Source organism: Pleurodeles waltl, chromosome 9 (genome assembly GCF_031143425.1).
Source record: "Pleurodeles waltl isolate 20211129_DDA chromosome 9, aPleWal1.hap1.20221129, whole genome shotgun sequence".
Taxonomy (NCBI): Eukaryota; Metazoa; Chordata; class Amphibia; order Caudata; family Salamandridae; genus Pleurodeles; species Pleurodeles waltl.
Window position 1 is genome coordinate 1,083,160,531 of NC_090448.1, and position 27,127 is coordinate 1,083,187,657.

The 27,127-nt window shown below is 44.6% G+C and overlaps 1 protein-coding gene across 1 annotated transcript in view; it reads right to left on the reverse strand.

Annotated features, from left to right (window-relative positions):
* The window catches only part of LTK (leukocyte receptor tyrosine kinase), a 465,297-nt gene that overhangs the window by 68,625 nt on the left and 369,545 nt on the right, over positions 1–27,127 (reverse strand). Inside the window, exons 11-12 of the mRNA XM_069208757.1 lie at positions 4,736–4,913; positions 2,704–2,854 (exon numbers count right to left, since the gene is read on the reverse strand). Of these exons, the coding sequence (XP_069064858.1) occupies positions 2,704–2,854; positions 4,736–4,913 (329 nt within the window). The remainder of the gene's footprint in view (positions 1–2,703; positions 2,855–4,735; positions 4,914–27,127) is intronic.

The window sequence follows — 27,127 nt, forward strand, 5'->3', positions numbered from 1 at the left end:
CTTATGTGTGCTACAGAATGCAGCACACATAGAAAGGAAAAACAAGGAGAAATAAAGATATTTGTCTTCATTTTGCCTCTCCTGGGTAGGCGTAAGGTTGTGGCGCATTCCCAGGTTCCTTGTAAATCTGGGAATGCATCCAAATCCATGGGAGTTGTAGGGGAACACCCACTGCAATGCCACTGGAATGTCTACCCAGGGCAGAGTAAGACAGCGCAGTGATTTGCGCTGCGTTGCCTTACTCCATATTTTTAAAGCCATTCAAAGCCGCACAAAGTGGGTCTGTGTGGCTTCAAAAATGTGACTTAGTGGTTTGCACCACACAACTACCACATTGAGTGGTGCAAGCATGGCACAAACGACTCATAAATATGCCCCTCCGTGTCTATGGAGAGATGCGTTGATACAGAAGGGTCCAGGTTCTGCTGGTTGCACTTGCAGATGCACTTTGCATACCTAGGTTAACTTAGATGCACAAAATAATTTGTTGATTTGTTCCTCGATAACATAAGTGTATACAACCTGTAGGAAATGAGGCAGAGGCAGAATAGGACTGAAGGGTGGGCATAGCTATAGTTTGTGCAGGTGGTGCAGTTGCACCGGGGGCTCTGAGTTGGATGGGATCGCACGTGCCACCCTATGATTTGTGCGGTCCATGTACTGTTCTGCGTGCCAGGTGCTGCTCTCAGTGCTCAGTACCGGTCCATACATCCTGTGCTGATAATGTGCCACAATGCATCCTGTATGCCCTGCACAGTTCTGTGTGCCCTATGCCATTCTAGTAGGCGTGGGGGGCAGTGGTGTGGTGGTCAGCCTATTTGTGTTATATACATCCCGGTCCATAGCATCCTTACAATATAAGCATCCATTGAATTTTGGGAGTTGTGTGAATTGTGTTGTACTCGCACATAATTTCCAAGGGAAATGTGCTCTGAAAGAAGAGATCATAACATGAGGAGAGTGTAGAAAAATTGTAGATTCACTGACGAATGTTTAGGTGGCTCAGGACCATAAGATTAAAAAAAATGCAGGATGAGAAGCCATTAGTGTGTATAGACATATGGAACAAATTACAGAAGATGAAATGTACTCATCGTAGATTAATTCATATGGTTTGCGAAGCTGGGAGAACTTCTCGGGAATCACACATCATCAGTGGGTCTGCTGGAACGTTACCAGCTCATAGATGTCCAAGATCTAATTTTCTAAATGTCTTCTGGCCGTTTGTCTGGGGCATGTCGCATTTTTTCAATAAAACATAAATCCTTTCCCCTCTTATGCTAAAAAATGGGATTCACTCTGGAGAAGTCCTCTCAATCCTTTGTTCCGAGCCCCTGAAACTTCAGATTGAGATCTTCACTGGCTCAGTCTGAAAACACAGCATGTTTAATCTACTTTTTAAGTTTATTTGGACTTCTGCTAAGAAGTAAACTGAGATGTCTGCTCACTTAAAGCGCAGTTACCACGATATTTTCAATACTACAAAAGAAGAGTTAAGCAAGAAAGGCAGGTTTTTAATAAGCCTATAGATACTAGACATGCAGCTGTGAGGAGACTAAGATGCTAATTATTACCATTGTTGAGTGCGGGACTCGTGAGACACAAAGCTACGAGTGACATATGATGCCCCTCCCCTCCTTCAACAACGGTAATACAAAGCAAATTTTGCTGTACTGTGATAATAACCTCGACTTTCACCGTTATCACTTTAGTATTCTTAACTAGACATGTATGTATGTATGTTGACTGTATATATATATATATATATATATATATATATATATATATATATATATATATATATATATATATATATACATATACATATATATATATTTATATATATAAACACACACACATACACACTATATGTATGTACCTTTAAAATACTGTGGCATGCAATATCCTGCTATAATATTCTTGTAGTGTAATAATTTTATGTGCCATATTCTGAAATGCAAACTGGTTTAGGCACTACGAAGCAGAAAGGATTCAGGTTATGGTTATACATGGGTAGCAGCCTGCCTAGTGACCAACACTTGCAGGCTAGAAAAATGTCACCGTGGCTGCCTACTGAAGCCTGATTTCACTTGTCTGTACTTTGCATTAGATACCGGGCTATCTATGGTGACAGCTCCTCTTATCTTATGAACAGACTAAAACTTTACCAGCCCGGTAGAACTCTTTATCCTCCAGAGGAAGACTGCCCCCTGGCAGATCCAACATGGGGGAATGACCTCACAGCTAGTATGTCATAGGTAATTCTTCCAGTGGACTGTCCGCTGGAGAAGAATCCGCAGTCGGAGGTTGTAGCCTTTCCACATCAAATCCTTAGCAGCCAACGATAAATAAGTCCCTTGGTTAATTTGCAGTGAATGTCAATTGGTGTGAGTGGTGTGCGACGGCAGCCATATTGGAACGTCTTTGTCATGACTTGAACTTGAGAAGATCACTTTAATTTTCTCCTCTAAGTAAAAGACTATAAGACAGAGGTAAAGTTTGCTTGCTACCTATCTTACCAGAATTTGGACTAAATACTCCTGGGATGAAAGTTTTGCCATATCTTGCTAAATTTCTAACTTGTATGAGTTGAGTGGTTTGTTCAGTGTAGTTCTTTTACTCTCTTTCCCATTAGAGTTTCACAGTTCCTTGGACAGCAGATGTCCAGGGCCCTTCAGTAAGACTTCAGAAAGGCCTACTTACCCCGGGGCAAGCATCTTCTCCCTGCTGTCCTACGAGGATGTAGAGAAGTTCATCCTTCTGCAGCTGGAAGACGGCTGATATGAAGACCCCGTGGGAGCGCTTGTTGTTATTCTTCACACCTTTGCCCCCTGCTGCACCATAGGCTGAAATTCTACAATGAGAAAATGTTATTTTACTTATGTATTTTGACGGCAGTATGTGTCGCAGACCTGGCCTATGAAGGTGTCAGGGATAAAGGAATAGTCCCAATTAAACTATCTAGAAAACAGTTGTCAAAAAATATATTGATCATTTATAAATGAAGTATCTAGATCGTTATCACCACCGAATAAACAAGATACTGTCAGTGCCTAAATTGTAATAAAAAACAAATGCAGTAGCTACATTGTTTTCTGAAGAGCACTAGCGGTGCTGAATGCCAGGGAGACGGAATGAAAAGGTTGCCTACGCTTGATTCCACATCATGCCCCTTTATTCCACCGCCCTACACTCCTGTCCCTTTATCTCAGTTTTGCATGTTCTTTTTCCATCTCTCTTTTCTCACTTTGTCATTGTTTTCCATCATTCGCTTCCTCCCTCCTTCTCCTTTTCTCTCTTTCCCTGGATCAAAATTTGATGATGAAAAAAGAAGTCCTGATTCCCCAAAAAAGGAGTGCAGGAATCTACCACCTGTAAGCACTGGCTCAAAATAAGCACTGGTTAACACACAAATTGAACGCAGATGCTTCCCCGTGACTATCACTACCAGGAGTGAGGCAAGGGTTGAAGTACTTTGTGAAGCATCAATATAGGGTGCGGTAAGGGATGAGAGCAGGTGAGCTACAGCCAGATTTGATTACACTAGAAGTCACTGAAGGATAGCAGAGTGGGAGGAGGTGAGGTGGAAAAGGAAGATTGGCACAATCAATGAATCTGTGACTAAGTGCAGTGATGCAATGGGCAGGAAGGGATTAGCCTTCTGGTACCACGTTGGGCTTTATACTTGTGCAGTGGGGTCTGCACTGCATGGAAGGATGCTGGGCTACTGAGAAGGAGGTTGAACTGCACTGATGAGTCTAGCTTAGAGTGCATGATGGGGTGGGGATTGCAAGGATGGAAATTAACTAAGAAGACAGATCAGGGGTGAGGACGCAGGGAGGGGACATGACAGCAACGAGCCGAACGGGCTACCAGAGAGAAGGTTGTATTTGTATTATGGGTGCAGTGACTTAACTACATGGAAGGTGACTAGGCTTTACAAAAGAGATTGAACTGTAGGGAGCGAGCTGGACCGTGGCGAGGTGTGTGGACCTCAGGCACAGGAAGCGGGAAAAGCAGTGGGACTACTTTACGGTAAGGAGGTTATTGCCCTTAGCTTGAACACTCTTGAGGACCAGGCTGAAGGGAAGGAATAGGCATGTATGTGGTCCACAGAAACATGGCAACTCTCTCCATTCCTAGCATGCACTCAATGATGTTGCAAATTGTTTGGGGAGGATAGGGTGGTGACCTAGCTTCATTCCTCCTGGCCCATCACCAGAGTTATCTGTAAATAAACAGAACCCTTGCATGCTATTGTATGCAATTTTAATTTTGCTTCGCGTGGTGTCCTTTAAGGCCATGTCTGCTTTCACTATCACTCTTAGAAAGCAAAAAGGGTGAGGCAACCACCATGAACTTCTCACCTGCTGTAGACATTTCATAGTGAGATGGGATTCCTACTCCAGCCATGCACCACAATATATGCTGACTCCCTAGCAGGATGCTTAGGATTAAGGTGATGCTGGTGTTCACCCCTAAAAATCATCTATAGATGTTACTAAAGGAACTCTGTGTGACAGCGGAAGAAGAGACAACCTCACCAGTACAGGATGGAAAAGATATCTGGAGAAGAGGAGACTCGGCTATACCTCCTGTATGAGATACCCCAGGGGAAATTGCTTCCATCACACACAGTTAAAGGATGCAAGCAGTGGTCTTTGAAGTCTCAGCGCTGCGATCCCTGGTCTGGTTCCAGCACAACAAAAGACGGGGTGAAACTCTAGCACCTTACCGGTAGGTATTGGTTGTGGGCACGCGCCATATTTGCACCCCCTGTAGCTTGCCTTCCTTCGCCACGGTCACAGAGATATTGGTGTTGCGATATGCGATGTCACACTGAGCCTGTGTTGGTCCTCGGGGCCCACTGGCACCACAGGAGTTAAACAACCATTCTATATCTGACGATTCACCTGTTTTCAAAATAAATAATCAACTGTAATAAAAATAACAATAATGACACTAACAACAACAATAATCAAAACTACCAGAATAAGAATAACAATAGTTATTACAAAAGAATGGGACAACAACAACAATATAACTTGAATGTGTTCTATTGGTACTCTCACTGCTTCTTGGCCCTGTCTATGTTAGTAGTTTTGATTAACAATCTCAGTGCCAATAGTTCTATTACATTCAGATGAAAGAAAAACTGAGTTGGCTTCACAGGATTCTAACTCATGACCTTCAGGCCAGAAACAGATTATCGCGGCAAACACATTAACATAGATCTTCCCAACCAGACTTAGTCTGTCAGACCTGGTTCATGGAAGGAGGGGGACACAGGCCAGACAGGGCTATTGGCCTTCAGCCATGGTGGTTGACATCATTTGTCACTTGTGCTTGTCCTACTATGGTACTGCAAACTGGGCCAGGTAAATGTTTTTTTCACTTGACTCCCAGAGTGTTCCCCTAAATATCGAAACCACAATATCGATGGGATGCAATATCAAGGACAGAATATCGAAAATAAAACATTGACATTTACATATATACCTACACAGTACACACATATTCAATGTACGTAAATGTTGAGTTAGGAATAATAAATGTATACTTCCCTATGTGCAATTACCTATCAATATTTTGTCCCTCAATATTCTGTCCTCAATATTCTTGTACCATGATATTGTTGGGGTTGCTGCTCAGTAGTACAGCAGACTCTTGGGGTATTTAGGGTGAGCTGGCACAGGCTTCTCAGGGAGGTAGTGTGGGGACAAGTGCTCAGAACTTAACAGCCATCCAATAGAAAGAGTAACATAATGCCCAGCCCGTGCTTATTCTTTATGGAGAAAGAGTACTTTAATTACACAGCAGAACCAAGTGCTACACAACATCATGAACGTGTAATACATAGTCATAATCAGTTACATCTGAATGTGAAGGTCCCTGGTGCCCCTCTCCTTCCAGCTATGGAAATTCTGTCTCTACAGTTCCAAACGCTATACAGAATTAGCAAGGATTAGGCAAAGGTGCAGCTATCTCAAAACAGTCTTCTTCATTAATGGAGCAACTCAATTGAATGTTTTTTTTTCAACCCTTGGTTAACAAGTCTTAAGCGGTGCGGTGATCCTACCCATGTACATCAATCTCTCGCTCTCTGTATGCAAGCTAAGGCCCACATTTACCTGCTCTGATTGGCATGGGACAAAGTCTCACCCTTATGGAGCTGTTCTTTTTTTCACAGTGGCTACCACAGCATCCTTGTTCAGGGCAGGGTTCCTAGAGCGGATTCACAGAGCAGGTCTGTGTGGACGCACCAATCTTTAAACTTGGCGGTCCTCATGGTTGGCAGCAGACCGGTGACCTGACATGGCTGTTGCAGCCTCCTGGGTGAGTTTCCTAGCAATGATGTCTCCGTGGCAGTTGTGGCCACTGGACTAATCCTGACTTCCTGCTTCAGCAGCAGTGCAGCTTCCATTTAATCCACCGGTTATGGCATTTCTAATCTCTCAAGCTTGGGGCAGGCTGCAAGGTGAGACAGGCATTTTCACTCTGGTAAAATCATCATCCAGTTAATTCAGGTACTGTTCTAGGAAACCAGGGAAACAGCTTTGCAGCATGGGCCACATCGGGCTCGCTCGTCTGCTTCCTCAGAGTGTTCCGTATGCCAGTAGTATGCTGGGCTTCTGGACAGCCTCTCCTGCAGAGCCCAGCACCCTCCATCCTATCTCAACAGGCAGGCAGCCATCTAGGCTCTTTAGCAAGATCCTCAGCTCTCCCAGAAGAATGTAAAGACTTCAGGTGATGACCTCTCAATCTGAGAAACTCGCTGACAAGCAGGCAGACATCTAGTTGCAGCATAGCTCTTTGAGCACTCTGCATACCACTCCCTTCTTTGGTCAGGACAAGCTTGGGATTGGACTAAAGTGGAGTGGTATAGATCCCACATTTATGCACATTTTCCAGACTGGGATTTTGGAGTCACTGTCTCAAGTTGCAGAAACAGTTTGGGTTGGTTCTCTTTCAAATGTAATTTCTAGGCTGCTCTCCAGACCCAGCCTTTGTACAAAGTGATGGCTCACAGAGGAGACATTAATGGGTATAGCTCCATGCTGGACTACCAAAAGATGGGCACAGTGAAGTATAGGTTATATGCACCTGGCTGTCGGCAGCCTTCTAGAAGTGGTAATCAGAAGCAGACAATTGGGAAGTCCCTGACTAGAAACTTCATCAACTTGAACATCAAAAACTCCAGCTGCAACCTCATCTGTACCATCTACCAAACTGCAGTGCGCATGAAGAACGAATCAGCACTCCTGTGTTAAGAAGAACTTGAGGGAGTTTCGAAAGGAAGCCTTTTCTCCATCCTCCTCAAATCAGTGTCTGGGTCTCCGGCCTCCTGCAGCAGGAATGCAGGCAATAAACTCCCACAGTCTGAGGAAGCGATCCTCATGCTCCATCTTGTACCGTGCCAAACCAGAGTAATCCAAAATGGATCCCACTGTCCACAGTTCTCAAACTCACAACACTTAGAGTCATGCTCCCTTACATCTGCTACAGATGTACTGCATACACCCACACACACACACACACACATATATCCAACATGTACATGAGATGTCAGTGCATTATTCTAGGCTTCATTTAACAGCAGAACTTTACACGAGAGGTATCAGTAAATTGTGCTCTCACAGACACAGGAAAAAGTTCTGGTCACACTACAATGTCACAAAACAAGGTACTCCACCACCACCACTTTCCATGACGTACCCAAGGCAGAGATAGTAGTCCACTGCCTAGCATGAGAGCATGCTTGGTGCATCTCATAGGCCACAACCTCACACTGTCAGGGACAGGCCTCTGCATCAGTGCATATGCTAGATTAGTGTGACACCAGGGCTGAAGTAAGAGTCAGGATAGCAATTTCACATGCAGGGGATATTCCCATCCCAACATACTGAAGCCAAAGGCATTGCTGGACAGAGAGCTCAAACAACCTTGGAAATGTTTTAATATACACCCCATATTACTTGGAGTGAGCTTAGGGGTCAAGTCTGACCCTTTTCTGGAGAATTTGATGAGGTAATATCCTCAATCCTTCTATTTAAATGGTGCCAAACTATTCCTGTTAAAGTATAATTGTCCATATATATGGCTCAAATATCATAGATTTTACAGAGAAGTTCTGAGTTCATGAAATATAATATTTTACAGTAAGCCACAGTGCACAAGCATTATTTCTCCACAATAGTAAACCACGCAGAATAATTTTTCTATAACACTTACTACTGCACATTGTCTATTTCTAAGCAATGAAACTACTAGGTGCAACAATTTAATGGCACATCGCCTACTCAAGGATGCTTTTAGGGCTGCATCGGCTGCATAAGTGAAGTAGTTAATTTGTGTCAGTGGTTACCAGTGGTTGACACCAGAATGTATTTTTCATCATCAGTCTTTAGCCCTGAAAAGGGAAAAGAAGGAGGGAAAAAAGGATAAAAGCGAGAAAGCCACGGTGAGAGAGGACGAGCTATGAAGTATTCTCGACAATTGAGCCTGGATGTGTGGTAAACTCCAGCATTTGGCCACACCATCAGTGGTGCCTAATAAAACCTTAGGGTCTCTGCATTCTTATTCTCACAAATTAAGCTCTGAGCCTCAGCCCTTCCAGTCTTGAAAGCAGTCCTCTGACTCCCAGCCTACCGGGACCTTCTGGAGCCCCTGTGATAGTCAGTCCATATGCTGTGCCCATGAAGGTTGTAGCAATGTCCCTCTTCCAACTTCACACTACCGGGTGCTTCCACCTCTTGGGGGGAGGCACCCAAGCACAGTTGGATGATCCCCTGGAAAGACACCATTTTTGCTGGAACTTGACAGTGATCAGAAATAAATTTGCTGAGCTGAGGCCAGGAATGCCAGAAGCCTTTGTGAGTCTTGGTGCAAAAACATTTGCAGAGCGTCTTTAAGTTTTCTGATCCAAGAAGCATACTTTAATCAAGAAGGCAGCTGTGGTATAGAAAGTGAGCCTGCTGTATTTGCGACACTTTGGCCCATATTTATACCTTTTTAGCGCCGCATTTGCGTCATTTTTTGACACAAAAGCGACGCAAACTTGCAAAATACAATTGCATTGTGTAAGTTTGCGCCGCTTTTGCGTCAAAAAAGCGGCGCAAATGCGGCGCTAAAAAAGTATAAATATGGGCCTTAGTGGTATTGCCGTCTTAGTTGCATTAAATAGAAACACGTCGGACCTTCTGATCTATTATTTAAAATCAGTCTTTAATAATGTTTAAAAACAAAAATAAGTCTTTAATAGGGGTGCACTGCTAAAAGGGTTGTATCCTTTAGAGGGCGACCTATAGAACTGAGAACAAAACACTTGACGTGGCCTCAACATCGATTTCTGCTATTTTAAGATCTAAGGGTGCGACTCCCAAAGATACCCCACTGCTGCTGCCCCTCCTTCCATCTACCCATCTCTGGCCAGCTGGCCTTTCCCACTGCCCTTAGAAACAGGCAGGCCCATAGATAAGGTAACACTTGCGTCTCACCCTTGTTCCTTGGTCCTTGGCCTGTTGTATAACGCCTCGCCTACTATTTAATTTCTTCTTAGAGGTTTGCTTCCAAAAATGCAGAACTTTTCTGTATTTAATCCGGCCTGCCATCAGGATCAGCACTTCCATTAGGTGAGATAAGGAGGCACCCTTAGGGTATCATCTAGTGGTGATGACAAATTACTTACTAAAAAGGCCTAAAAATGTTTTTTGCCAGTGTAGTGGTGAGCGCTCCAGCTGGCAAAGCCCTATATTGCTTGAATCGTCTAAACTCATTGCACTGTACCTAATTTTCTTCTTTTGGAACATTCTTCTGTTTTTCCTAAACCTCTCTTTTTTCACCAGTCTTCCAGTTTGGTTGCTGCTGGTTGCAAAACTTAAAATCACCTGCATTGTGGCATATCACTCTCAGACCTTATGGAATATCACTGATAGGGGCTGTGCTACTATGTACCCCATACCTTACCATACCATACCTGGGGCCACAGTTCCCTCCTTTCAACTGCTCTGCACCTTTGCCCCCTGTCATTTTCCCTTTAAATTACACAGTCTACCACCCGAAAACTAGTATTCGATTATGCCAATATAGACGCACATACCTGTATATATAGCCTGCATCTAATTGCTCCCATGTTTGGTAGATATTAGACACGTGGCACAAAGATATGATAGATGTACTTCTTTCTCTCTCCAAACATGCCGGCTCAGGACCATCACTGGCAATTAGGGTTTCCACCTTTACTTTAAATAACAATACTGGCAATTCGTTCATGTTTTGAGAGTTTTGGGATGGTAGGAGCTGCCACTTCAGAAAGTATTTGTCATATTCCTTCATAACATGCCAATTCTGAGTCTGTTTGCATTAATTATCATGGATAGTGATGGCTCCTCTATTTGAGCAGAGTGTCATCTCCCTGCCCATTTGCGAGTGCAGCAAACATGAAAAATAAAATAGTGATAAAATGATCTATTACGGTTTTGTTTTCCGTCCTGCCAGCCCGAGCTGAGTCTGAGGGCGGGGCAGGCCATTGCTGCTGACTGGCAGTAGTAGGGAGGGGTGGTGGCCATTGCAAGTGCGCATGTTGGTTTGGCCGGCTGTCTTGCGACGGCCAGCCCGACAGGCCCGCTTTAACCCTCTTTACCTTGAGATGTGTTGCACAGCTGGGTCGTGCAGACACAGGCAGCCAGTGTCACAAGGAGCATCGAGCCAGCTGGCTTCAGTCAATCTTGGCTCTTCTCTCATGCTAGCTAATATTACTAACAGCATGAGAACAGCGTCGGTATTGGTTGAGGGAGTTGACTAGACTCTGGGAGTCAGCGCTTGGAGCCATGAAAGCCGGAGAGGAGAACAGAGGCAGCGGGTAAGTACACTTTTACACTTTTCATTTTTAATAAAAAGCTCCATTCACTCACTGTCAGCAACTGTGAGAAACTGAAAATGCCTTCAATTTCAACTCCAGTGCTCTCAATCATGGCCCATTATCACCATTGTTTAATATGGACCACGACTGACGGAGAGCTTAAAGGCGTTGAGCTTAAAGGCGTTGTTGATTTCTAACAATGCCTGTCAATTTAGCTAAAATATTCGCCCTGCCCCATCACTTTTATTTGTCAACAACCGCCTCTGAGCTTGGACATGCTTTCATTCTTACAGTTCTTGAATTTATTATTTAAGGTTAAATTTCAAAGATCCTCCCTGCCTTTCTGCCCTCCCCCTTCCATATGCTATGCTGATTTTGAGGTTCTGTTGTGCAGATAATAGCTAGACATTCAAGACAAGTAGACAGTTGTATAGAAGTAACAAAACCATGTTCACTCTGCACCATGGCAAAGCATGTCCACTCCATAACACCTCATTTGCAGGATTCCATTATCTTTGAAATTGCTTTCGGCACAACACTATCCGTGCCCTCAGGCGCCATTCCATTATCGGTCATATATTTTCAACGTGCTATGCTAACGTGCATTTTAAAGCCCACTTATCTCTTTGTGGATAAGCCAGCGCCCTAGTTTGAAAGTTTGGGACTTAGTACCCGTTTCAGCTTTTCACCAGCATCTCACGGGGGCAGGATTCTGAAAGTGGCGTACAGTGAGTGAATAGTCCTCTTTCTCACTCTGTGCTCGCGCACAGCCTCCCAGTTTTCTCATTCGGCTGTGCGTGTGCACTTTCTGCCACCAGGAGTTTCGATTGCTCCACTCTCCTGGGAGCTAATTTGTTTAAAATCCGGTCTTCCCATAATACACCAGAGGGGGCTGTAATAATACTAGAGAGGCTGCTCTAGGGAGTCATTTTAGGTGGCTCTCTCCACTTTGACTGGCTGGTGGGACCTTTTGCATCTGGTGTTTCCCCCTCACTACTATTACATACTTCTAACTCTACACAAGTACCTCTGTTTAAGATCTTATTGTCTGTGAAAACATGGCTCACCAGTACCCAGAGGATGATCAATAAGGGTCTTATCGCCAACAAATGAAGGAGCACCTAGTGGAAGCCTTAGACTTCCATGAGCAGGAGTCTGTTAATAAGGTGGTGGTAAGAGCTCTTTGTCCCTTTGCTCAGCCTAATTTCAAATTGGGCAAAAGAAAGCAGGGTCAGGGTACCCTCCCCCTGTAGAGGTTAATATATAAGAGCCTGGCCCTTCTCACAGAGATCCTTTTGAGAAAACTATTGAGTCTGTCCTTCTTGGTCCTGGTTATGGATCTTTCATTAACCAGTGTGCTTCCACCTCAGGTCAAGACCCTCAGAATACGACAGAGGATTCAACTTCCTATGAGTCTGATGAAGAGTAATTGAATACACGAGCCAGCGGCAAACGAAAATGAAAGTCCAATAACACAGAGAATCTTCCTCCCTCCCTCAGAGTAAGAATTTGCATTGCAACCCTGATAACATTGTGCATCCTAGATCACAGGAATGGACCCCTCACCAAGAGGTGGCAGAATATGTTCAAACACTACTAAGAAAGGGTTTTGAATAGGAGGTACTCATTACTTTGCTATCTGAATGTCCTAGACCTTCTCTTCCTGGGAAGGTAGCAGATACCTTGGAACTGGATCCTAACTTGGCCATTCAAGAAGTATGCCAGGGATCCAAAAAAAGGGCATAGATATGGACTGCAGTGGGTGCCAGGAGAAACTGCTGGATTTATCAGGACCTCTTACTAAAATACTGGATTTAGCAGTCCAGGCAAAAGAATCTCAGGCGGCAGAAAATCCTGATGATCTTTTAGAGTGGTCTCAATGTGCTAAATGCCTGCTTGGTAATGCCAATTGTGCAATTTCTACTGAGCGGCGTGAGCATAAGTCTCTGTTTATTTGAATTGAACCCAAATTGGCTGAACTAGCTCCTTCTGACGCTGTCCAGTCTGCTAATGGTCTCTTGTTTGGAGACAGGTTTGTCAAAGACTTAGCCAAATATGTGGCCACTTCAGACAAGGCCCAAACATCAATTAAGAAAGTCTTTAACAATTACCTTTTTTTGGCAGGGCCAGACGCTTCAGAGGTCAAGCGTCTGGCTGTGGTATCTTCCAGACCTCCTCTAAGCCATACTACTCCGGCAGAGGCAGAGAAGCTTCCAGTTATTCCGACTCTGCCACTCTCTATCCCTCTCGCAATCTAGGGGGCAGAATCCATGCTCAGAGTGACTACTTCAGAGGAGGACAAGCCAACCAAGGCACTGCTTTTTCAGGTAAAAATTATTCATTCGGAGGGGATTGCTTTAGGAGGCAGAGTGCATTTGTTTGTACACAATTGGCATCAGCTCACACAGAATGTCTGGATATTGGAAACAGTAAGTGGATTTCATCTGGAGTTCTACGCAAATCCTCTCCAGACCTCTCATCCGCTGCCAATATTTTCCCAACAACAGAGTCTATTTAAAGATCAGGAGATAACATCTCTTCTTCAAAAGAGGGCGGTTGTCCAAACTCATCCTCATCCCAAAGGCTTAGTAAGGACAATATTTCTCTTCAGAAAAAAGGTGGAGGCTCATGCCTAGTGCTCAATCTACGTTACTTCTATTCTTGGATTGTTTAAAGACATTTCAAAATGGAGGGCATTCATCTACAACAAGACCTATTACCAGAGGGAGATTGGATGGTGCGTCTGGATCTCAAAGGTGTGTGTTTGACAGTCCCTATATATCCCACCTCCTCACAGACTTCTTCAATTCTTCTGTTGCAACCAGTGCAACAAATTCTCTGCTCTGCCTTTCGGTCTACTTTCGGCCCGTTGGTGGTTCACAAAGGTTATGCATCCAATAATCCATTGGCTCAGAGAGAAAGGGGTTCATATCTAGATGACATCCTTATCATGGACCAAAAACGACAGTTAGTTCTTCTCCATCTTTCTTGGACAATTCATCTCCTTCAGGACTTAGGGTTTGTGATATACAGTGGGAAATCTCTCCTGATTCCTATGTAAAACATAGGGGGTCATTCTGACTCCCGCCGGGCGCGGTCACTGCGCGCCCGGCGGGAGCCGCCAAAATACCGTACCGCGGTCGGAAGACCGCAGCGGGTATTTTGAGTTTTCCCCTGGGCTGGCGGGCGGCCTTCAAAAGGCCGCCCGCCAGCCCAGGGGAAAACGACCTTCCCACCATGAAGCCGGCTCGTAATCGAGCCGGCGGAGTGGGAAGGTGCGACGGGTGCTACTGCACCCGTCGCGTATTTCACTGTCTGCTATGCAGACAGTGAAATACAAGCAGGGCCCTCTTACGGGGGCCCCTGCAGTGCCCATGGCATTGGCATGGGCACTGCAGGGGCCCCCAGGGGCCCCGCGACACCCCCTACCGCCATCCTGTTCCTGGCGGGCGAACCGCCAGGAACAGGATGGCGGTAGGGGGTGTCAGAATCCCCAAGGCGGCGCAGCATGCTGCGCCGCCTTGGAGGATTCTGACGGGCAGCGGAAAACCGGCGGGAGACCGCCGGTTTTCCTGCACTGACCGCGGCCAAAGCGCCGCGGTCAGAATGCCCTGCGGGGCACCGCCGGTCTGTCGGCGGTGCTCCCGCCGACCCTGGCCCCGGCGGTCTGAGACCGCCGGGGTCAGAATGACCCCCATAGTCTTTCTGGGCTTTCAGATAGACATTATTTCAGCTCAAACTCCCTTTGACGAAGAGGGTAGCCATCAAGAAAGAGTTGAAGAATGCATTGTCTGCTCCTTCGATTTCATTGAGGGTACTTGCCCGTCTGGTAGGCCTCCTAGCTTCTTCCTTCCAGGCCATATTTCCGGGCCCCATACATTATCAGGCCCTACAATGTCTGAAAATTCTTCATCTTCGCAAGGGTCTTTCCTACTCTGAACAGATTTTTCTTGATTCAGGAGGCCAGAATGGAAATCCTTTAGTGGTGGATTCGTATGGATGCGTGGAATGGGAGAGCGATTTTAGCCTCCATTCTGGAAGAGATCAGAGAGTCTGACACTAGCAGATGGTGCTCGGGTGCGAGATGTGGACAAATGGAAATGGGGGCAGATGGTCTTCAGAGGAACGCCAATATCATATCAACTGCGTGGAACTTCTTGCTTGTTCTTTGATAGTGAAAACCCATCCTCTTCACAAGGCAAAATGCTGTATCCTTCTAAAGATGGACAACATTTTGGTGGTAAGATATATCCAGTTGGGGGTTGCCTGATCCTGACTTTTGGTAGAGATAGTCAAGGATTTCTGGCAATTCTGCCTAAGTCACCAGATTTCCATAAGAGCGGAACATATTCCAGGCAAGGTGAATGTAGTGGCTTATTGGAACTCTCAATTTCTTTGGGATGCTAGTGACTGGAGACTTCACCATGGTGTTTTTCAGTTTCTGAACCATCATTGGAGCCCTTACATGATGGACCTCTTTGCGTCATGCCCGAATACTCCCGTTCTGCGGTTTTAGAGCTGGAGACCAGATCCTCTGGCAGCTTGGATGCATTTCTTCAGTCTTGGGCGAGTGGATCTGAAGTATGCTTTTCCCCCATTCTTGATAATTCACAGAGTTCTTTCCCACGTTTGGCAACAGTCAGCGGAGATAATCCTAGTAACCCTGTATTGGAAGGCACAGTCGTGGTTCCCTGTAGCGAAGGCTCTTTGTTGTGCCCCTCCGATTCGGATCATGTCATCACCGGACCTTCTTTTAGATCTGATGGGTTCTCCTCATCCTCTAACCCACGAGGGAACACTGTGCCTCATGGCATGGAGAATATCATGAGACTTGAACAGGTCTTGGATATTTCGGACCTCACTAAGCCTTCCTTTCTCAGTCATTGGCCTGTAGTACGCATAAGTGATATGCCTCAGCCTGGAACTGATGGGTTGACTGGTGCAATCAACCATGTGTGGATCCCTTGTGGATCACAGTGCAAATGATAGCTAATTTTTTTATCCCACTTAGCTTCTCAGGGTTTGGCATATAGAATGGTTAACAATTTTCGATGTACCATCTCAGCAAAATACCCTCAGATAGCTGGTAAGGCAGCGAGTGAACACCCCATGAAATGTAAACTATTATGGGGTGTGCTTATGGTAAGACCTCCACTTCCCAAATACTAAACTCTTTGGGATGTTAATGTGGTACTCACATTTTTGCAAGCTTGGCCTTCTAATGAGGATCTTTCTAGCAAGCAATTGTCGGCCAAACTGACACTCTAGCTTTGTTTAATTTCTTTCTAAAGAGTGTCTGAGGTCAAGGCTTTGGATTTAGCAGGCAGAGTATTTACTCCCACAGGAGTTTCTTTCTGTACTTCCAAGCGTACTAAATCTAATTCAAAATGTAAGTTATCCAAGTTTTCTAAATAATTCTAAGTTATGGGTTGTCCAATGTATCAAAGTTTATGAAGAAATAACTTGAGAATTACGTAGAGAACAAGCAGGTATGTTGATATCGCTGCAAAAGCTATTTGATCCAGCTTCTTCGGCTACTCTAGCACATTAGGTTACATGGGTATTAGGAGAGGCTGGAATTGATACTTCTACTTTTGGTGCCCATACGGTGAGAGGAGCTATGACTTCTAAGGCCTTTTCCTCAGGGTCTAGATTGGAGGATATCATGGCTGCTGCTGATTGGTCCTCGGATTCTACATTCAAATTATTTTATCATAAGCCCATTGTTGATGTGGCATCTGGAGTCGTTGCACAGCTTTAAACAAGCATAATCCGAAGGCTCCGGTCCTGACATAGAATAAAACATTTTCTAACATTTGCCTCAAGAATTTTCAATTCTTCCTTTGAAGTTCTATGAGAAGTGGCAAAGAAGTCTGCTTTGGAAGCTCTGCATCTGTTGTGCCAGTTCTACAGTCCTCATCTGAAGTAAGACAATGATGGATCATGCGAAAACTACAGTTGCAAGAGTTTTTTGGACATTATTGTTTCCTGAAAAATACCTCTATACGACGAGCAAATAAAGAGGAAAGACTTTGGCCCTCATTACGACTTCGGTAGTCTTTTCACAAGACCGCTGAAGCCGCGGGCACCAGAAGACCACCAGTGTTGGCTGCCCTATTATGAGACAACTCGGATTCCGCCCGTTTACGGGTGGAAATCTGACACTGTCGGCCTGGCCAATGGCAGAAGAGAGGCGTTTCCACCACCAGTACCACCACGCCAACAGGACCCCACCCATCATATTACAATACGTAATACAGCACAGTGGTTTTCTGAATAGTGGTGCAGTTCTGGTGGTGGAAAATGCTGATACTCATTCCCTCCGAGACGACCGCCTCACCGAGACAGGTAGGTGGGCCGTCCGAAAGGTGGGTGAGGGGGGTGTTGGTGCCTGCGTGTGGTGTGTGCGTGTATGTGTAGTGGTATGGGTGAGTGTGTACGTATCTGTGCATGGAGGGTGTGTGTGTCTGAATAGAAGCAGAGGGGAGGGAGGTGTCGGGGTGCAAGTGCATGTGTTTTTGTATGTAGTGGGGCTATCTGTCTGAGTGAGTGTATGTGTGCGAATGGGGGTGTCTGAGTGCGTGTATGTGTGCGAATGGGGAGTCTGAGTGCGTGTATGTGTGTGAATGGGAGTGTCTGTGTGCAAGTGTGCGGATGATGGATGTCTGTGGGCAAGTGCACGGATGAGGGGGGATGTGTGCAAATGTGCGGATGAGGGGGGATGTGTGCAAGTGTGCAGATGAGGGGGAATGTGTACAAGTGTGCGGATGAGGGAGGCGTGTGTGTAAGAATGCGTATGCGGAGTGTGTGAATGTATGCATGCATGGAGGGGTGGGGTGTGCATGAATGCAGAGGGGGCTGAGGGTGTGAATGATTGGGGATGGGGGAGCATATGTGTGAGTGGGGGTGTGTGTATGTCAGTGTGAGAACGAGTTGGGGTGTTTGTATGGATGTGTGCAGTTGGGTGAGGGGGTGTTTGCAAGTGTGTGTGTGGGGGGGTGTCTGCATGTGTATGGACATGTGGGGGTACGTGTGCCAGCGACAGGAATGGGGATTCCTGTCACCGGGTGCGTTACTGCCAGGGTTTTCGTGGTGGGGCAACCGCAGCGAAAGCCTGTCGGTTTGCTGCATCCTAATATGGCTGGTGACTTTAGGCCTGCCGCCAGCCCAAAGGAGCTCACCGCCGGCTGCAGCTGTCCGACTGGACTGGCGGAGTTGTGGCAGTTTGGCTTCGGCCAAACCGCACAACTCGTAATGTGGCGGTTTTGACCAACACCACATGTTTGGCGGTCTCATGACCTACAAACTCGTAATGAGGGCCTGTGTGTTTTGTGGACTTCATAGGGACTGATGGGTCCTGATTGGTCCTGATTGGTGGGTCATAGAGAGGGTGATCATGACTAATGTAGTGTTTGTTTTTTACTTGTTATTGGCTGCTGTGTTTGCAGTAAAATGAAAGAGAAGCATAATCCTCGCCTACACACATAGGAGCCTGGCTGTGGAATTATCCGGCGCAGGCGGGGCAGGAAAGTTGTGAGCCTTACTCCATTCTATCATACAGGTGGCACAGCAGGCAAGCCCAGATCGTGTATTTCTTTCATGAACCTCTGTACTGTCACTGTGCCCGCCTAGACAAGTAGTGGTAGTGCCATGAGACACACACGACCCCTGGATCCTCCTGAAAGCCGGAAGAGGTTGGAGCGCTTAGTGCGGGCGCTGCAGTTTATTACTATCAGCCATCGGGAGAGCTCTCACTGCTCTACAGCACCTTCCAAGCAGACACAGCTTACAGAGGAGAGCTGTGCACCTGCAGTGGATGAGGCGGCATAGAGAAGACCCAGATCCCAGCATGTGGAGAAAGACCATCGGTCAGATGCAGGTGGGAGTCGCTGCCAGATAGCGGATTTGTTTCCAATGGCTGCTGCCCTTAGTATGGAGTACTTTTTGTAACCCATATCCTTTTCTTTGAGGGAACAATTTTACTGCCACAAAAAAAGTAATATATCCCGCTGTGGACGATATGCAGCAATGCACAAAATAAATGCTCATAGTAGAGTGTCAATCGATATATGACCCATGACAGATATAAATGTCACGCATAGGCCCTCCAAAAACATAAAAATGTCCCGCATATACACACTGAGAACTTGGCAGCTATGTCTTGTACTATTACTGTTTCTGGTCAATGTACAGCACAACCTATGGATCTTTTGCTTGGGAATAGTAGTCAAGTAGGCACATTGTTACACATGCTGCTTATGCAGAAATATGTACACAGTGCCTAAGACATGCGATGGCAGACTGCTCTAGTGAATGCAGGCAGGGTAGCAAAGACTTGAGTACTAAACCTGAAGCAGAGTGCTCGAGTAAAGTGATCAACTGCATCTCTTCCATAACGTTTACCTCCCGAGGAAACTGGTGTTTGCCAAGAGGACTCTGCCTTCTTCCTGTGCCGTAGAAAGGAAAGAGAGAGATAGAAGAAAGACTAAAATTTCAGCCGCTTGCACTGCCTGCCTTGCTAATAATGTAATCTTAAACCAGAACTTTACTTTAAATAGCATAACATCCTTGAATTATTATACTGTAACAAAATGAATAATGGTTTATTTTTTATATGGTGCAAACTACAAACTGAATTGTCTCCAGGTGCTCAGATATTAGCACTCACTAATATTTAACACACTTAGAAGTATATCGAACTTGGGAATATGAGATATTGTTTGAGCCCTCCACTGATTAAAACCTGTGACCTGCAGAGTGTCCACTGATATGAACAGTAGAGGATATGCCTTACAGAGATGCACCTAGTCACGTATTAAGCCATTCGAGAAGCCCACATGATACCCTGGCTTAACCATGTCAAGAAGTATTAGTTGACACAGGTTCGAGAAACTATTGGCAGAATCCTTTATCCATTTGCCCATCAAAAAACGCTATTTGAAATGTTTTGGCGTCACTTTGTGGTATGAAGTGAATCATCTGTCTGCCTTAGTAGCCGCTTACAAGGTATGGTGCTCCATAAAACTAGAAGTATTTTATTTGGAGGCATTTTTAGATGTTGTTTATCCCCTGTCAAGATCGCTTTATCTGAAGTTTAGGTATGGAATTCATTCCTAGCCACCTTTACCTTTTCTTGGTCGCTACCCGCTATAAAGTCTAAACTGTGCCCTCAATGCTGTTGCATTGAAGAATCAGAGGAACATCTCTTATTCATTTGCATTGCGTGTTGAAAACCAGAGACAAATCATTCTATGGCGATATCAAATCGTAGTAATGCATTAGATATATATAAAACTGCTGCTGACAGGGCTATAGTTTTTGCTGTTTCCAAGTTTGTACATGCTGCATGGCTTATAAGGTTTAAATCTGTGAGTGTGGGCAATTTGCCCTCTGAATTATAATAATAATATTTGTATAATGATTTTAACTGATTGATTATAAAATGCTGATGATTCTATTATCGTAAGAATTTGCATTTTATTTTTAAATGGTTGTATTTGTTGTTGAATTATTTTTATCTGATCTGACTAAAAAATATTTAATTGTATTGAACAGTAGAATTGGGGAAGGCACAATATTCACAGGGAGAGCCGAGGCTATATCGAGGCACGAGACCTGTAAATCCAAGAGCCAAACCATGAGCCATGCCTTTAAAAGATTTGTCATGTAAATGATACACAAAACATGTAAAAATAAGATGAAGATTCTTTCAGATTAAAAATAGGTTATTTCTTGAATGCTTGAGGTTCACTTCAGTGCATTAGATGAAATCACTGCATTGACATGTGTTAAACATAATAGTTTTTAAACGTGAATTTTACTCCACAGGTAATGCCCTGACAAAGCCAGGAATGAATCGAGAGATGACAATTTGACGGAGGCTTTGGGGGGGAGCGCCGATATCGGCAGTCTCCCCCCTGGAGTGTTTGCGAGAGTGGAACAGCCCATTCGCGCCGTTTTGGGCGCTTTTTGGGCTTGTTGGGACGAAGGGTTTGGTAGCGTAGGGCTACCATATATAAGGGGGAAAACACGTGGGGAGGCCACCATTTTGTGGATACTGTTTGCCAGTGCGGCAGGCGTTTCTTTTCCCACCCTCCCACCCGGGGTATCTAAGGCAGGGGGTAAGGGTTTTTTATTATTAAGTGAAGTATTTATGGTTGTTTTCATTGGAAAAGGGTGCACAGGTTGGGGGATTTGATGTACTGTCACTTGGAGCAGGTGCAGGCGGAGACAGAGAACGGGCACATGACAGACGAGAACGGTTGGGACGAAAATAGGACAAGACAAACACATTAGAAGAGGATGGACAGTAGCTGGGCTACGAAGAGAAGATGGAATTTTAGGGGCGGGAGACTGGCACGCTCGAGACGATAGCAACTGACTATTAAGGTATTAGACAGTTAAAACAGGAGAGGGAAGTAAGGAGGACTGGACTAATGAGCTGCAAGTGTAAAGAAGGGGTAGGGAGGGGGGAGGGGGGAGTAGGGGAGGGGGGAGGAGTTGATAGGAGATTTTATGTATAGTGAGGTGTTAGTTTTGTAAGGCATATGGCCTAGGGATGATATATTGTGAGTGCACCTGTTTCCAATAAAGCGGCCTTTTACATACAAAATGAAGTGATGGGTGCTGAATTGTCTCTCGCAAATGTGCATTGTATAAAAGGCCAATATGCTTGTTATACGTTCTGCAATATTATTGTTTGTCAAGTCAGCCATAAGAGGGGCTTTTCTGTACCACGCATCCTGAACTGAATTTAACAAACTCACCTCAAATTTAACTCTACTCAAAATGAGGCACTGTGAGATAGAGTGAATTCCGTAGGATCGCGCCATTTGATCAAATGAGAAAGGTCGGGCTCAAGCCCAGGTTTCTTTGCACACGTTGTGCACCTCGGCCCCTAGATGCATATCTCCTTCTAGCTCCCTTCTGCAACCAAAAGGCAATGCTTTGCATTGGTGTTAATGAGGTAGAAAGGCCCCCAGAATACTTAGATCAGCTCTGATTTGACTCATCAGTCGTCATGGGAGAAAGGCCAGGCCACAGCCAGGCTTGAGCTTCGTGTGGACGTCCCACCTGTAATTAGCAGTGGTGCTCCAGCCACTGAACTATGTTTAAGTCAGAGACACTTTTTCTGACCAGCATTACATTTATTATTATTATTATTATTAGTAGTAGTAGTAGTAGTAGTATTCATGTTATCATTATTATTACTTTCATTGATATTATTATTTTTACTATTACTATTATTTATTTTACATTTTTTATTAATATTATTAATTTCACTGATATTATTATTATTAGCATTATTAGTATCATTATTATTATTAATTTAATTGGTATTATTAGTAGTAGTAATAATACTTTTATCATCATTATTATTAATTTTATTATTATTCGTATTACCATTGTTGTTGTTATTATTATTATTAATTTCATTGATATTATTATTATTATTATCATATTATTATTTATTATTACTGCTCCTACTTTTAGCCCCACAGTGGTATTTATGTCATGCATTATTCGCCTAAGAGTTAGGAACGGTTAGTCTGTTGTGGAGCAGGTGTAAGGGTTGTGGGTCTATTGCTAAGTAGCCACATTAGTATTGTTCCTCAGAAGAAGAGCTACTTGAATGTTGTGTGAGGCAAGTGGGGGTACTCTAGGGTCTAGTTGAATGAATTCTGGTCTAGAGGAGAACCACCTAGAGCTTGACCAGACTGGGTACACAAGTAGAGTTGGGCCAGTTGTGAGGAAGATAGATGAGAGATCACTGGATGATCACCCTAGAGATGGAGGAAGAAGAGGACATGGAAGAAGACGATCATGATGAGGACACATGAGAGGAGGGACATCACACTAAGGAAGAACACGTGCCACTCTGGAGAGTTGAATATTTCATAATTGCTGATGGCATCCAGTGTTTTACTGATGATAATGAAATCTAGTGTACACAGCTAGTTTCAAATGCTCAAATTAAACAAAATAGAATTTACAAAATAGGTGTTCTGCTCCTGCGCTCACTACCTCCACAGTGAGATGAACCAAAGTTCATCTGCACATGCAATAATTCATTTTGGTGTCCATGGGAGAAAGGACCATCAAAAGGATGTCTCTGCTGTTGGAAGAGGTAGGTTTTAGGCATCAGTTCTGAATATCGAATCAGTACTCTATGTATCAATTGTCTGGGACCCTAATTAGGATTGCAAACCACTGATGAAGCAATGATTTCCAAGTTCTGGTCGTAATTCATTCGCAAAAGGAAATGGTCCATTTGGGACCCCATCCTTTGTGTGAATTGAGGTGGCAGCTTCAGGGGTGTAGCTTGGTCAGTAAGATTGGGGGATGTGAGCTTCAGATTTCCCAACAATCACGCTAGGATATAACAATAAAATACATTATACTAAAAGCAGGGCACATGAAAGGGGCTTACGAGGTGTTAGAAAGGGAGAGGATTGCGGAATGGTAGGTGTACTAAGTGAGAGAAACACAATATTTTGTAAAATAACCAACATTTTTCAGGACTTTTGAAACAGAGATGAGAGGGAGTGTATGTGTTTTGTGAGTGTGTGCATGCAAAAATCCCAGTTGAAATCCGACAGACAACTCACCATACCCGACTGAAAACACTTGTACCCAACTATTAATAATACATTTCTAAGTTCCCACACCCTTAGGCACCTTCAGAGGAAGTAGGCACTGGTCCATAAGACAAATGCAAACTCTCACTCAAGGTTTTCCAAACTGGAACTTTATAACAGCCTTGTTTCCTCTTACAAAAATTAGGCTGCTTTACAAAATGTTTCGGTTTAGAAATGCTATGACTAGCATGCTGGTCTAATGACCCTCACAGGCAACCATGCCTGTCCTTGCAGACAATTGGAGGTAGTCCCACTTTGCGACCTGCTTAATGAATATTAAGCACGCAGTTCTTTCTGAAATCCTGCGCTCCGAATCCTTATATTATGAGGTGAGCGGTTAGTACACAGGTCAATTTTCTAAATTATTTAGTGGTCACAAAAAGTCTGTACACAAATTGCAATGGCTTTATGTGACCACAGTTCTATCATATATGGCCAACTGAATGCAAAAATATTCACTATAAAATATAATTAATACAACAATATTGACAACCAAAATGTAGACTACAAACATATAGGGGGTCATTAAGAGTCTGGCAGATGTAAAAAGCCATCTGCCAAACTCCCGCGGTGAGGTTGCCGCCAGTGCAACCACATTCCCGCGGGCCCCATTAGGAGTTTCCCACTGGGTCAGCGGGTGGAAACAGAGTTTCCGCCTGCTGGCCCAGCGGGAAACAGCCCACAACATTGACGCTGGCTCATAACTGAGCCGGCGGCAATGCTGCGGTGTGCAGGGTGCACCAGCACCCATCGCACTGTTCACTGTTCACTGTCTGCAAAGCTACTGCAAAGCAGATAGTGAACAGCGTGATGGGGATGGCCATGGGAGCCTCTGCACTGCCCATGCCAAGTGCATGCGTGCTGCAGGGGCCCCCATGGGCCCCCTGCGCCCCGTCTCCACCAGCCTTTATATGGTGGTGCTACTGCCATGTAAAAGCTGGTGGAGAGTGGGGTCGTAATCCCCAGGGTGGCACTGCGTGCAGCGCCGCCCTGGAGAGTTCAGACCGCCAGCACTGCCAGTCCCTTCTTTGAAGGGAAACTAGCAGTGCTGGCGGTCCAACCATGCCGCAACCGCCATGGTCATAATGTGGTGGTCAGACCGTCGCCAAAGTGGTCGAACCACCGCTTTGGTGGCAGTCAGACCGCCATTGTGACCGTCATAATGAGACCAATAGTATTTTAAAATATATATTTTACCATAACATCAATTAGAAATATAGTATAAAAAATGAAAATTGTTGAAAAAATATGTAATACAATATACATTTAATTAGGTAGCTTGTATTTGTTCCATGCACATCAAAGCAAAATTATTTGTACAAATCTACAAACTCTAAAAATGTAAATATAAATAATACATTTAGATTAACCATTTATTAACAAAATTAATACATTTAAACAAGTTACAATAATCTTTACATTTAATAACAGCAAAGTTGGAAGGTGATATTTAATGATTTAACTCTGTAATAATTTAACTCCACTCTAACAAACATTGTGGAAAGTGCAGAAGAAAAGGAGTGAAACGTTGCTCTACTAACTCTAATCTAATTTAATTTTGAAAAACCTTGGCGAAGGTGCACGTATTGGGGGGAGCGGATAAAAACTTTTCAAATCCACCAAACTTTGTAGAAAGTGATATGAAATAGTAGCAATAGCAGAAAACAGGGAAGAAAACTAAGGAAAGGAATGAGATGAAGAGACAGGAAGTGTAGGGTGATGGATGAGAGAGGCAAGATGTGGATGTTGGAATCAAGTATTTGTCAATCCCTGCAATCAGCAAAGCTAATGGTGGATTCCTAAAAACACTTTCCACTTACGTTTTTTTTTTTTTTTTTTTACAAATTAAGCAGTGGAACAAATAAGAAATGCTGGACATGTGCTTTCAGCAAAATCCCAAAATTTTCAGCCCACTTTGGTGAGAATGTTGAGGGAAAACAAGGAAATACAGTTCATAGGACACAATGGGACATGCAAATCATCTTGAAACTGTAGGATAAGGGAGGCCATGCAAATGGTATCGAAACTGTAAAATGAGTGAGACAGACACAAGCAGGCCCACATCAGCTGCCAGAGGTGTAGCAGCCTCTGCAAAGCCACTGAGTTCAAACTATGGCCCATATTTATACTTTTTGAGGCAAATCAACGCCAGGGCAGATTTGCGTCAAAAAGTTTACCGCCGGCTAACGCCATTCCAACGCACCAGTCGGGCGCCTTATTTATGGTATGACGTTAGCCGGCGCTGCGGCCTAGTTTGCGTCAAAATAAATGACTCAAACCGGGCAGCGGAGGCGAAGGGAAGACTGGGGGTTGTGCGTCAAAGAATGGTGCAAGTTAGGTTAGAGTCAAAAGATATTGGCTCCAACCTGACTTGCGCCATTTTTTTACGCACAACCCCCATGGAAATGACTCATGTCTTAGCAAAGACAGGAGTCATGCCCCCATGCCCAATGGCCATGCCAAGGGGATTTCTGTCCCCTGGGCATGGCCATTGGGCACAGTGGCATGTAGGGGGGCCCAAGTTAGGCCCCCCATGCCACTTAAAATAAATAAAACAATATACTTACCTGCACTCACCATGGATGGGTCCCCCCATCCATGGGTGTCCTCCAGGGGTGGGCTAGGGTGGCAGGGGGTGTCCCTGGGTGCAGGGAAGGGCACCTGTGGACTGCTTCAATGGTCTCCCACCATGGGAAAGAGCCCACAGGTACCTTAACACCTGCCCTGACCCTGGCATTAATTTTTGACGCAAATCGGGCTTTGCGTAATTTTCTGGCTCCGCCTACCCGCCGTGCACCATTTTTGCCCGGTTGGATAAATATGGCGCACGGGTGTTTAAGTCATTTTGTGGAAGGGAACGCCTACCTTGCATGTCATTAACCCACGGCGGTTTCACGCATCCAGAAAATGACGGACACTGAGAAATTTTGACGTTCGTGGGGTCGGACGTCAAAGTATAAATATGGTCTTAGTTTTGCACCGAATTTGCGTAAAAAACAATGACGCAAATCCGGCGCAAGCAGAGAATAAATATGCCCCTATGTGCCTAGTAGGGTAGAGTCACAACTTGAGGATAAGAGGGTGCAGTAACATAGGCCACTTACATTTCTAAACTTTTATTATATTTTTATTTTATCTGTGTATCGTTCTCTACTATACACTGCTGTCTGGGTTGTACCACATAAACAAAAAAGTAAGGGAATAAGTAAACTCATTACCTGATTGACAGGTCGGTGAGCCTTTGCAACGCTAAGCAATGTAGGGAAGAGCATATTGTTCAATTTCGTAGATGGCTGAAGTTTATCCTGAAGACATTTCCCTGACCCTCTTATTGGCAATGGCCTCTGCGGTTCTCCACACAGTACATACAGTAATTGGCAGACAAAGGCAGAACTAGCCGCACAGCGCGCCCGCCGCTCGTTGCCTGTGCATCGTGATGTGACGCATATGGGCTGGAGATGACCACGTAGGATGGGCTCATATGATCCCAAAGTCCCTTTTTAGAAATTAAGTGAATTTATAATAAAACACTGAACGCTGTTTGGGAGTATATACACAGTATACTTCAGCTCCTAGGCGAGCAAGAGCCCTCTTCATTAGTCAAGGAGAGGGACTTGTTCCTTCACTG